The sequence below is a fragment of the Ovis aries genome, chromosome 1 (assembly GCF_016772045.2).
Source record: "Ovis aries strain OAR_USU_Benz2616 breed Rambouillet chromosome 1, ARS-UI_Ramb_v3.0, whole genome shotgun sequence".
In the NCBI taxonomy this organism is placed as follows: Eukaryota; Metazoa; Chordata; class Mammalia; order Artiodactyla; family Bovidae; genus Ovis; species Ovis aries.
In genome coordinates, this window is record NC_056054.1 from 69235631 (window position 1) to 69248220 (window position 12590).

The following is a 12590-nucleotide window of genomic DNA, read 5'->3' on the forward strand; positions in this document are numbered from 1 at the left end:
TGAAATTTCTTGTTCTAGTTCTGTGAAAAATGCCATTGGTAATTTGATAGGGATCAAGTTGAATCTGTAGATTGCATTTGGTAGTAGTCATTTTCACATTATTTATTCTTCCAACCCAGGAACATGGAATATCCCCATCTGTTATTGTTGTCTCTGATTTCTTGCATCAATGTCTTAACAATTTTCTGTATACAGTTCTTTTGTGTCCTTAAGTAGGTTTATTCCTAGATATTTTATGCTTTTTGTTGCAGTGGTCACACTAAAATTTTTGAGCATGTATTTAAAGTAAACTTCTTTACCTTATATAACTGTCCTACTGTTCTCACACCTATTGAACCAATTCCCTCATTGTCCCCAAAAATGTCTTTTTTTTTTTTTTTTTAAACTATACCCTACAGCACACAGGATTTTAATTTCCCAACCAGGGTTGAACTGTGTACCCTGCAGTGGAAGTGTGAAGTCTTAACCACTGGACCTCCAGGGAACTCCTCAAAAATGTCTTTAATAGTTGCTCTCAAACCAAAATTTTATATAGGGTAGTAAGTTGAGTTCTGTTATGTCTTAATTCAGAGCAGTTCCTGATTTTCTTTAAATCTTGAGTTTTTATAAAAAGATGGGCCATTTGTCTTATAAAATAGTCCATATTATAAATTTGTCTCATGATTTTTGTTTTATTCTAGCAGTGTCAAAAAACTTTTCTGCTGTGATGGCAGTGTTCTGTAGCTGCACTGTCACATACAATAGGCACTAGTAATATGTGGCTATTAAGCACTTACAATGCAGTTGAATTTTTTTTTAATTAATTAATTTTTTGACTGCACTGGGTCCTTATTGCTGTACGTAGTCTCAGTAGTTGTGATACATGGGCTTAGTTGCCCCAAGGCAAGTGGGATCTTCCCCAACCAGAGACTGAACCCATGTCACCTGCATTGTCAGGCAGATTGTCAACCACTGGACCACCAGGGAAGTCCCGAGGCTAAATTTTTAATCTTGGTAATTTTGGTCAATTTAAATTTAAAGTTGGACCACAGCCTTGTCTAACTCAATGAAACTAAGCCATGCCCGCGGGGCAACCCAGGGCAGGCGGGTCATGGTGGAGAGGTCTGACAGAATGTGGTCCACTGGAGAAGGGAATGGCAAACCACTTCAGTATTCTTGCCTTGAGAACCCCATGAACAGTATGAAAAGGCAAAATGATAGGATACTGAAAGAGGAACTCCCCAGGTCAGTAGGTGCCCAATATACTACTGGAGATCACTAGAGAAATAACTCTAGAAAGAATGAAGGGATGGAGCCAAAGCAAAATCAGTACCCAGCTGTGGATGTAACTGGTGATAGAAGCAAGGTCCAATGCTGTAAAGAGCAATCTTGCATAGGAACCTAGAATGTCAGGTCCATGAATCAAGGCAAATTGGAAGTGGTCAAACAAGAGATGGCAAGAGTGAATGTCGACATTCTAGGAATCAGCGAACTAAAATGGACTGGAATGGGTGAATTTAACTCAGATGACCATTATATCTACTACTTCGGGCAGGAATCCCTCAGAAGAAATAGAGTAACCATCATGGTCAACAAAAGAGTCCAAAATGCAGTACTTGGATGCAATCTCAAAAATGACAGAATGATCTCTGTTCGTCTCCAAGGCAAACCATTCAATATCACAGTTATCCAAGTCTATGCCCCAACCAGTAACGCTGAAGAAGCTGAAGTTGAACAGTGCTATGAAGACCTACAAGACCTTTTAGAACTAACACCCAAAAAAGATGTCCTTTTCATTATAGGGGACTGGAATGCAAAAGTAGGAAGTCAAGAAACACCTGGAGTAACAGGCAAATTTGGCCTTGGAATGCGGAATGAAGCAGGGCAAAGACTAATAGAGTTTTGCCAAGAAAATGCACTGGTCATAGCAAACACCCTCTTCCAACAACACAAGAGAAGACTCTACACATGGACATCACCAGATGGTCAACTCCAAAATCAGATTGATTATATTCTATGCAGCCAAAGATGGAGAAGCTCTATACAGTCAACAAAAACGAGACCAGGAGCTGACTGTGGCTCAGATCATGAACTCCTTATTGCCAAATTCAGACTTAAATTGAAGAAAGTAGGGAAAACCACTAGACCATTCAGGTATGACCTAAATCAAATCCCTTATGATTATACAGTGGAAGTGAGAAATAGATTTAAGGGACTAGATCAGAAAGACAGAGTGCCTGATGAACTATGGAATGAGGTTCATGACATTGTACAGGAGACAGGAATCAAGACCATCCCCATGGAAGAGAAATGCAAAAAAAAGCAAAATGGCTGTCTGGGGAGGCCTTACAAATAGCTGTGAAAAGAAGAGAGGCGAAAAGCAAAGGAGAAAAGGAAAGATATAAGCATCTGAATGCAGAGTTCCAAAAGAATAGCAAGGAGAGATAAGAAAGCCGTCTTCAGCGATCAATGCAAAAGAAATAGAGGAAAACAACAGAATGGGAAAGACTAGAAATCTCTTCAAGAAAATTAGAGATACCAAGGGGACATTTCATGCAAAGATGGGCTCGATAAAGGACAGAACTGGTATGGACCTAACAGAAGCAGAAGATACTAAGAAGAGGTGGCAAGAATACACAGAAGAACTGTACAAAAAAGATCTTCACGACCCGGATAACCACGATGGTGTGATCACTCATCTAGAGCCAGACATCCTGGAATGTGAAGTCAAGTGGGCCTTAGGAAGCATCACTACAAAGGAGGTGATGGAATTCCAGTGGAGCTATTTCAAATCCTGAAAGATGATGCTGTGAAAGTGCTGCACTCAATATGCCAGCAAATTCGGAAAACTCAGCAGTGGCCACAAGACTGGAAAAGGTCGGTTTTCATTCCAATCCCAAAGAAAGGCAATGCCAAAGAATGCTCAAACTACCGCACAATTGCACTCATCTCACATGCTAGTAAAGTAATGCTCAAAATTCTCCAAGCCAGACTTCAGCAATACATGAACCGTGAACTTCCTGATGTTCAAGCTGGTTTTAGAAAAGGCAGAGGAACCAGAGATCAAATTGCCAACATCCTCTGGATCATGGAAAAAGCGAGAGAGTTCCAGAAAAACATCTATTTCTGCTTTGACTATGCCAAAGCCTTTGACTGTGTGGATCACAATCAACTGTGGAAAATTCTGAGAGAGTTGGGAATACCAGACCACCTGACCTGTCTCTTGAGAAATCTGTACGCAGGTCAGGAAGCAACAGTTAGAACTGGCCATGGAATAACAGACTGATTCCAAATAGGAAGTATGTCAAGGCTGTATATTGTCACCCTACTTATTTAACTTATATGCAGAGTACATCATGAAAAATGCTGGACTGGAAGAAACACAAGCTGGAATCAGGATTGCCGGGAGAAACATCAATAACCTCAGATATGCAGATGACACCACCCTTATGGCAGAAAGTGAAGAGGAACTGAAAAGCCTCTTGATGAAAGTGAAAGAGGAGAGTGAAAAAGTTGGCTTAAAGCTCAACATTCAGAAAACGAAGATCATGGCATCTGATCCCATCACTTCATGGGAAATAGATGGGGAAACAGTGGAAACAGTGGCAGACTTTATTTTGGGGGGCTCCAAAATCACTGCAGATGGCGATTGCAGCCATGAAATTAAAAGAGGCTTACTCCTTGGAAGAAAAGCTATGACCAACCTAGATAGCATATTCAAAAGCAGAGACATTACTTTGCTGACTAAGGTCCATCTAGTCAAGGCTATGGTTTTTCCAGTGGTCATGTATGGATGTGAGAGTTGGACTGTGAAGAAAGCTGAGCGCCAAAGAATTGATGCTTTTGAAGTGTGGTGTTGGAGAAGACTCTTGAGAATCCCTTGGACTGCAAGGAGATCCAACCAGTCCATTCTGAAGGAGATCAATCCTGGGATTTCTTTGGAAGGAATGATGCTAAAGCTGAAACTACAATACTTTGGCCACTTCATGCGAAGAGTTGACTCATTGGAAAAGACTTTGATGCTGGGAGGGATTGGGGGCAGGAGGAGAAGGGGATGACAGAGGATGAGATGGCTGGATGGCATCACTGACTCGATGGACGTGAGTCTGAGTGAACTCCGGGAGTTGGTGATGGACAGGGAGGCCTGGCATGCTGTGATTCATGGGGTCGCAAAGAGTCGGACACGACTGAGCGACTGAACTGAACTGAGAGGCTATCAGACTGGACAGCACAGCTGTAGCCACTGAATTTTCTGTTACAAAAATGTTAAATCTACAAGCTTGTTAAACATTTTTGGCGAAAATTCTTTATAGACGATATGTAGACTGTATTTTGTCTTGTCTGGATATATATGTATGCGTGTGTCTTTTATCCCAATACATAGTATTTAAGTTTTTACTAGTTAGTACTGTTTTCCTAAATAATACAAAAGCCTCAGTTTTGGATTTGACTAATCTGGTCCAGATGTCTGATTAAATACCACGATTAAGAAGATGTGGACAAGTGCTGAAATAAAATGGTCATATGAGGAAGTGGTATGAGTAGTTACGGGTGTATTGGGTGCAAAAGGGAACAATTTTAAGAGTGTTGCTCGCCATTACAAATACTACAGAGTCTGAGGAGATAACTGAGGAAGGCCAGTGAGGGAGTTGGAATATTTCAAAATATTTTAGTGATCTTGGGAGAGCAGTTTCAGAAGAGAGCTGGAGAAAGCGGATGAATATATTTGACCTTCACAAAATTTCTTGCGCACCCAAGGGTTTTTTTGTTTGTTTTTTTTTAGAGCAGCTTTACGTTCACAGCAAAATGGAAATGTACAGAGGTTTCCCATGTATTTCCTGCCCCAGCACATGCATAGTCTCTTGTTAGGAGCATCCTGAAACAAAATGGTATATTTGTTACAATAGATGAACCATTTTGTTCATCTCTATACTTTTCAATTTTGTTGACACAACATTATAATTTAAAGTCTGTTGTTTGCATTAGGGTTCACTCTTTGTGTTATTCTTCCTAAAGATTTGGACAAATGTATAATGGCATGTATCCATCATTATCGTATCATACAGAGTATCTTCATTACCATAAAAATTCTCTTCTCCATTTTTTTCATCCTTTTCTCTCCCTACCTCCTGGCAACCAGTGAGGTTTTTACTGTCTCCATAGTTTTACCTTTTCCAGAATGTCATATGTTGTTGTTGTATTTAATATTCCTTTATGTCTTTTTGTGGCTCTATAAATCATTTCTTTTTAGCACTAAGTAATATTCCGTTGTCTGACTGTTGCTTCACAGTTTATCCATTCTCCTGCTGAGGAACATCTTTATTGCTCCCAAGTTTTGGTAAAAATGAATAAAGCTACTATAAACATCCGCATACAGATTTTTGTGTGGAAAGGTGTTTTAAGAAAAATAATTTTAAGATGTTGATTAGAACATGTTTGTAGGCAGCGATATCAGCAGAAGTTAATAACAGATAAACACAGAAAATGAAACCTTAAGATAAAGCAGGAAGCAGAACCATGTGTTGCATAATCTTTATTTAAGTAGAGGAAAGCCTTCATAAACATAATAAAAAAGAAACATACAATAATGGAAATAAAGGAATACTGAAACAATAGGTTTCTGGAAAAAGGGAAAGAAGATCCTTATGGAAGCGAGGTGAGGCACTTACGAAATAAGAGGAAATAGACTAGGGAATAAAAGAAACCAAGAGGTTAATGTTTAAATAAAGTTTCTTATAAACTGAGATCATTTGGTGTAATTAGGCTGAGGTGGTTTTTTTTTTTTTTTTTTTAACTGTCATGTCCCAGCTGTAGCATGTGGGATCTTAGTTCCCTGACCAGGGCACAAACCCATCCCCCCTGCGTTGGGAGCCCAGAATCTTAGCCACTGGACCACCAGAGAAGCCCTGAGGCTGATATTTTGAGGAGTGGAACAAATTTGAAAACGGTGTTTTATAATTGATGTACATTCATTCATTCATTATTATTATTATTTTTTGAAGACAGATTCCTGAGCAGCAGGAACTAACTTAGATGTAAAACATTCTTAATTCTCTCCCCACTTCTCCCTATATAAACAAGTCACATCTGCTCTATCTCTAACATAAAATTCAACCTGAACACTTTAATTCAGCATATGTGGGCTCTGTCTTATGCATTGAATCAATGCAAACAAGGTCCATAAGCTGAAGCAGTATTTACATTTTGGGGATTAGAGGGAGGGTTGGATTGGAAGACTGACAGTGACAAGTAGGTAAAAATAATAGTAGTGAAGAGGGTATTAGCTGATAAATTAGAACTGGGGAGGAGCTAGTTAAGTATGCCTATTTAAAATGAGAATGTGAAGGAAAAGTCACTCTAAGGAGTTGACAGTTTTGAATAGGATCTAGAAGAGCATTCCAAGCACAGTGTAAAGGCCCAGAGACTAGAACTGGCTTGATGCAAAGAACTGAAAAAAAAGGATGGCTCGTGTGAAGTGATTGAGCTGGGAGAGTAGGAAAGGAGATGGAAGGAACAATGAACCAGACCTTGGAAGGTTTCAGCTCAGTCTGGCGGTGATGGTGTTAGTCTTTGTTAAAGGATGATCACTGGGACTAGGGTCATAGTGGTGGAAGAAGTGAGAATTTGAGATGTGTTTTGGAGGAGGAATCATCAGAGAAATAAAATCACAGTGAGATCCCATCTTACACCCACCAGAATGGCTAAAATGCAAGCTGTTTATAATACCAAATACAAAGATATGGAATAACTGGAATTTTTAGACTATTGTTGTGTATATAAATTGGTACATTTTGGAAAACTGGTGGTATCTTCTAAGGTTGAACATATAAATAACCTTTGTCCCAACAAAGGGTTTATACCCTTTGTTAAACCCTTCTGGGTTTATACCTAACATAAGGCATGTACATATACACTAAAGGATTTCATGGCATTATCTGTCATAGTTAAATATTGGAAAACCTAAAAGTCCCAATAGGAATGGATAAATTTTGATATGATTTTTCAATAGAATACACAGGCAAAAACATAGATAAATCTCAAAAACAATATTGGTAAAAAAGACAGACACAATGTAACACATAGTAAACGATACTGTGCTGCTAAGTCGCTTCAGTTGTGTCCGACTCTGTGTGACCCCATAAGACAGCAGCCCACCAGGCTCCCCCATCCCTGGGATTCTCCAGCAAGAACACTGGAGTGGGTTGCCATTTCCTTCTCCAGTGCATGAAAGTGAAGAGTGAAAGTGAAGTCGCTCAGTCGTGTCCGACTCTTAGCGACCACGTGGACTGCAGCCCACCAGGCTCCTGTGTCCATGGGATTTTCCAGGCAAAAGTACTGGAGTGGGGTGCCATTGCCTTCTCCAAAACAATACTGTATTTATGTAAAATTTAAAAAAACAGTCACAGTTTAATGTATGGGGATAGGAGTCATCCTAGTGGTTGTGGAGGAGGAGGATGCAGTGATTTGGATATTCAAAAGGTAGGCTACCTTTAAATAATTGCAAAGCCAGGATAAGAGCCAGTTTCAGTTGCAACACTGAAATAGCACCTTCTTTCTTCTCAATGACTTTTTATTGAGTTCTAGTGCATATTTGTATAAGATGAGAAAAGTGAAATGATGAGATAAAATTGGAAGACTGATAATCACCTCCAAGTTAATTCATTTTAATGTAGTGGTTCTTTTGCTTAGTGGCTCAGTTGTGTCCGACTCTTTGTGACTCCATGGACTATAGCCTGCCATGCTCTTCTGTCCATGGGGATTCTCCAGGCAAGAACACTGAAGTGGGTTGCTGTGCCCTCCTCCAGGGAAACTTCCCAACCCAGGGATCAAACCCAGGTCTCCCTCATTGCAGGCAGATTCTTTACTGTCTGAGCCACCAGGGAACCCCTAGAATACTTGAGTGAGTAGCCTATCCCTTCTCCAGGGGATCTTCCTGACTCAGGAATCAAACTGGGGTATCCTGCATTGCAGATGGATTCTTTATCAGCGGAGCTACCAGGGAAGCCCCAGTAGTGGTTCTTAATCTTAACTATACAACAGAATGTCCAGGGAACTTAAAAAAGAAATAAAACTGATTCTCAAGCCATATCTCCAGGGGTTGGGACCTAGAAGTGGGTTTATTTAGATACACATTCTGTAGACAGTGATTCTCTGAAAAGGCAAGATGACCTTGGGAGAAATACACTCCACAGACAGTGGGTGGGCTATCTCAGAAGGGCATTGGTATTTTTTAAAATGATCTGCAGTGCCTCACACCCATTACAATGGCTGCTATTAATCAAAAGAACAGAAAATAGCACATGTGAGGATGTGGAGAAATTGGAACCCTTAAATGGTAGGAATGTAAAACAATGCTGCTGCTGTAGAAAACAGTATGAGATTCCTCAAAAAATTAAAAATTTCCATACAATCTAGCAATTCCACATCTGCACTTGCAGGGATATACCCCTATGAATTGAAAGCAGGGCCTTGAAGAGGTATTTATTTGTTGTTTAGTCACTAAGTCGTGTCTGACTCTTTTTGCGACCCCATGGACTGTAGCTCACCAGGCTTCTCTGTCCATGGGATTTCCCAGGCAAGAATACTGGAGTGGGTTGCCATTTCCTTCTCCAGGGGATCTTCCTGACCCAAGGACTGAACCTGCATCTCCTGCATTGGCAGGTGGATTCTTTACCAGTGAGCCACCTGGGAAACCCATATATATTTTTTTAAAGCAGCACTATTCACAATAACCAGAAGGTGGAAACTACTCAGTGTCTGTCAGTGAATGAATGGAGAAACAAAACGTGTATACATACAATGGGATATTAAGATGAAGGAAATTCTTACACATGCTACAATATGGATGAACCTCAGACCTTATGCTAAGATAGATAGTGAAGTGAAAGTCACTCACTCGTGTCCAACTTTTTGCAACCCCATGGACTATACAGTCCATGAAATTCTCCAGGCCAGAATGCTGGAGTAGGTAGCCTTTCCCTTCTCCAGGGAATCTTCCCAACCCAGGGATTGAACCCAGGTCTCCTGCATTACAGCCGGATTCTTTACCAGCTGAGCCACCATAAGCAAGTCACAAAAAGACAAATACTGTGTGATGTACTTATATTGTACAAATACTTACATTGTACAAGTACTGTGTGATTGTACTTACGAGATTACTTATATGAGATTGTACTTATGTAAGATTACTGGAGTAGTCACATTCGTAGAAACAGAAAGTTAAACAGTGGTTGCCAGGAGCTGGAGAAAGGGGAGATTTAGGAATTGTTTAATGTGTATAGTATGGAGTTTCAGTTTTGTGAGATACACAAGTTCTGATAAACAAGATGAGATACGTTGCTCAAAAATATGAGAATACTTAATGCTTTTGAACAGTATGTATTTTGCCACAATTCTACAGCAAGAGTTGAAAACTAACACTGCTTTAATGCAATATGTGTGTGTGTTTGTGCATATACTGGCTAAATGTTAACACTGATCTCTAAAAATGGACAATTTATTTAATAATCATACTTTTCATTTTGCTGATACACTTGGTAGTACCTTTGCTCTTTTATCCTTAAAGTAATAATGTTGTCTAGGGATGTTACATGGGACTTGCCTGGTGGTTCAGACGGTAAAGCGTCTGTCTACAATGCGGGAGACCTGGGTTCGATCCCTGGATTGGGAAGATTCCCTGGAGAAGGAAACGGCAACCCACTCCAGTACTCTTGCCTAGAAAATCCCATGGATGGAGGAGCTTGGTGCAGGATACTGTCCATGGGGTTGCAAAGAGTCGGACACGACTGAGCTACTTCACTTGGTCACTTGGTCACTTGGGATGTTACATACCATCTCTCTGAAATATTCATGAAGCTCTAAACTATTCTATGTTAGTTTTAGTAATATGTGCTGAACAGTAGCATTTTAACATGAGTCATTTTTCTTCCTAATAATTCACTTTTAAAATAAATCACTTTAAATTAGCCAGAAAAATTCCTTTGCCTTTCTCCCTTAACTAATTAATAGTTGTAGAATAAACTGTATACTCACATTACCTTTAACATTCCCTATTACTTCTTTTTTTTTTTAAACCAGGAATTTATAGACTTTTCCTGCTAAGACCTCAGTTTGTGTTTCAGAAAGGCAGAAAGAAATTACTGTAAAACATTGGAGTAACTTAAATCACCCAAAACGAAGGCATACATAATGAAACAACTTTTAGTACTTACATAGAAAAAGGTTCGTGTTTGTTTTTCAAATTGAATAATTTGGTTTTTTTTTTCTCTTGCTGTCCTAATCATGATATGCTTTAAAATATGAAATCTACTTTTGAAGGAAACTTTTCTGTTCCTATAGAAACCATTTTAAAGGTGCTTTGAAAATAACTCAGTTGTTGTTGTTGTTGTTTTGTTTTAACAGAATATGTACCTGTAGACAACACTAGAATATAAGGATTTGAAGCAGTTGAGAATGTCTCTGCCAAGTCGACAAACAGCTATTGTTAACCCTCCACCACCAGAGTGTATAAATACTAAGAAAAATGGACGATTGACGAATCAGCTGCAGTATCTACAGAAAGTTGTCCTGAAGGCTTTGTGGAAGCATAGTTTCTCCTGGCCTTTTCAGCAGCCTGTGGATGCTGTCAAACTAAAGTTGCCTGTGAGTGTGTCTTATAATTATGTTTGTTTAAAACAAATAAAGCCCTGTAAATGTCCACTGACAGACTACTATTATGAAATATATTTAATAAATTATTCGGCACCACTAAAGAATATCCCAATGAATATTTTTTCCTTAGCAAAAAAACTTATTTTTCTGAGGATTGAAATTCTCATTTTAGCAATTTCTGGTAAATTATAAGTACATGGTTTCTTGTTTATAGTATATGTTCTTGATTTTTGACGTAAGGTTGTCTTAAATGTCCCCTTCTCCAAGAAGTCACTCTTGACAATTCCTGGCAGACTCCGGTGCTTCACACACACAATTCAACTTTAGGTCTTATATTAGAAATTTTTGTGCATGCTAAGTCGCCTTAGTTGTGTCCAACTCTTTGGGACCCTATGGACTGTAGCCTGCCAGGTTCCCCTGTCTATGGGATTTTCTAGGCAAGAATACTGGGGTGAGTTACCATGCCCTCCTCCAGGGGATCTTTCCAACCCAGGGTTCAAACTCAGATCTCCTGCATTGGGAGGCAGATGCTTTACCACTAGCACCACCGTTTAGCCATCTGATAGTAGAATGCTGAAGAATTTGTAATGTAACTAGTAAACTGTGGAGCCGAGATTGTACTCATAAATCCTAGTTTCTTTTTCTTCATGCCATTTACTTGTTATTTTCCAGGATGGTTCTACTATTTTATTATTTTGTTATGCATTCTATTTTGTTATTGGCTTTTGTTTTTCTTCTCTCTGAAGAAAAATGTCATAGTAATCAACTTTGTTTCTAATCACAAAAGGTTTTATTTCCATATTATGGCTTTTAAAGGTAATCAATTTCTGTCTCTAATTACAGGTGTATAGTTTCTTAAAATTCTTTATGTACCAATTGTTGTGAATTTATTCTTACAACTAACATTTAGAATTTCTTCTTATACCATAGGATTATTATACCATTATAAAAAACCCAATGGATTTAAATACAATCAAGAAGCGCTTGGAACATAAATATTATGTGAAAGCTTCGGAATGTATAGAAGATTTCAATACAATGTTCTCAAATTGTTATTTATACAACAAGGTCTGTAAGCCTTATGCCATACATGCTAATTCTTTGCTCTTACATAGAGGAGATGTATATAAATAAGTGTGTTGATTTCAAATTTCAAGTCTTGATTTGGGGTACATTACATATTTGTCAAAATACTGTTTTTTACTTGATTTTCTAATTTCCACGTAGCAGTATTTGTCCATTTTGCTATATTTTTGTCTGAATAGCTATAATGGCTTATTATGTTTTTATCTGTGAGTAAAGCGTTATTTCAAAATGTTCTCATCTACATTTCTGCCATTTTAGTTATAAGAGGAATGATAAATCTAATTATACACTAAACTTAGTTAAATTTTTATGGTATGGATTGCTAGCTATAACCTAAGAAGCCAAATGAATGATGTACTTCTAAAATTCATACAAATTAACTTAAAATTCAGACATGTTCTGTTTTCTCCCAGCAGTAGTATTTGTATTTGTGTTAATGTGCTAGCCTGTATGATAATATATGTAGACATTGTGAGCTTAATCTTCACCTTTATTTTCATCCATAAAATTGGATTTGTGTATTCAGTTTTCCTCCATATAGGATTCCTGTTTCCCTGAGTATAGCATCTTTTTCAAATGGTCCTATCATATCTAGAAATTTTTAATTTATATCTCATTTATTCAGAATCACTAGTGACACTGAAATGTAATAGAAATGTTGGTTTGAAAAAAAAAAAATGTTGGTTTAGTTTCCAAGGTAATCATCAGTGCCACCTTATGTGTAATAGATTTAAGACTATAGTCAATATGAATTTTTTAAAAAATCATAACTAATAGTGTTCTGACAATACCATTGGTAAATTCATTTTAACAATTCTAAAGAGTCCACTTACATTTAATTTTTTAAAAGAAAGTTCAGTAATTTTCCTTAACTG

General features: G+C 38.2%; 1 protein-coding gene across 1 annotated transcript in view; it reads left to right on the plus strand.

Moving 5' to 3' along the window:
- The first annotated feature begins 4561 nt into the window (after positions 1-4561).
- Positions 4562-12590, plus strand: part of BRDT (bromodomain testis associated) — a 47748-nt gene continuing 39719 nt past the window's right edge. Inside the window, exons 1-2 of the mRNA XM_027973729.2 lie at positions 4562-10620; positions 11560-11697. Of these exons, the coding sequence (XP_027829530.1) occupies positions 10432-10620; positions 11560-11697 (327 nt within the window). The 5' untranslated portion in view covers positions 4562-10431. The remainder of the gene's footprint in view (positions 10621-11559; positions 11698-12590) is intronic.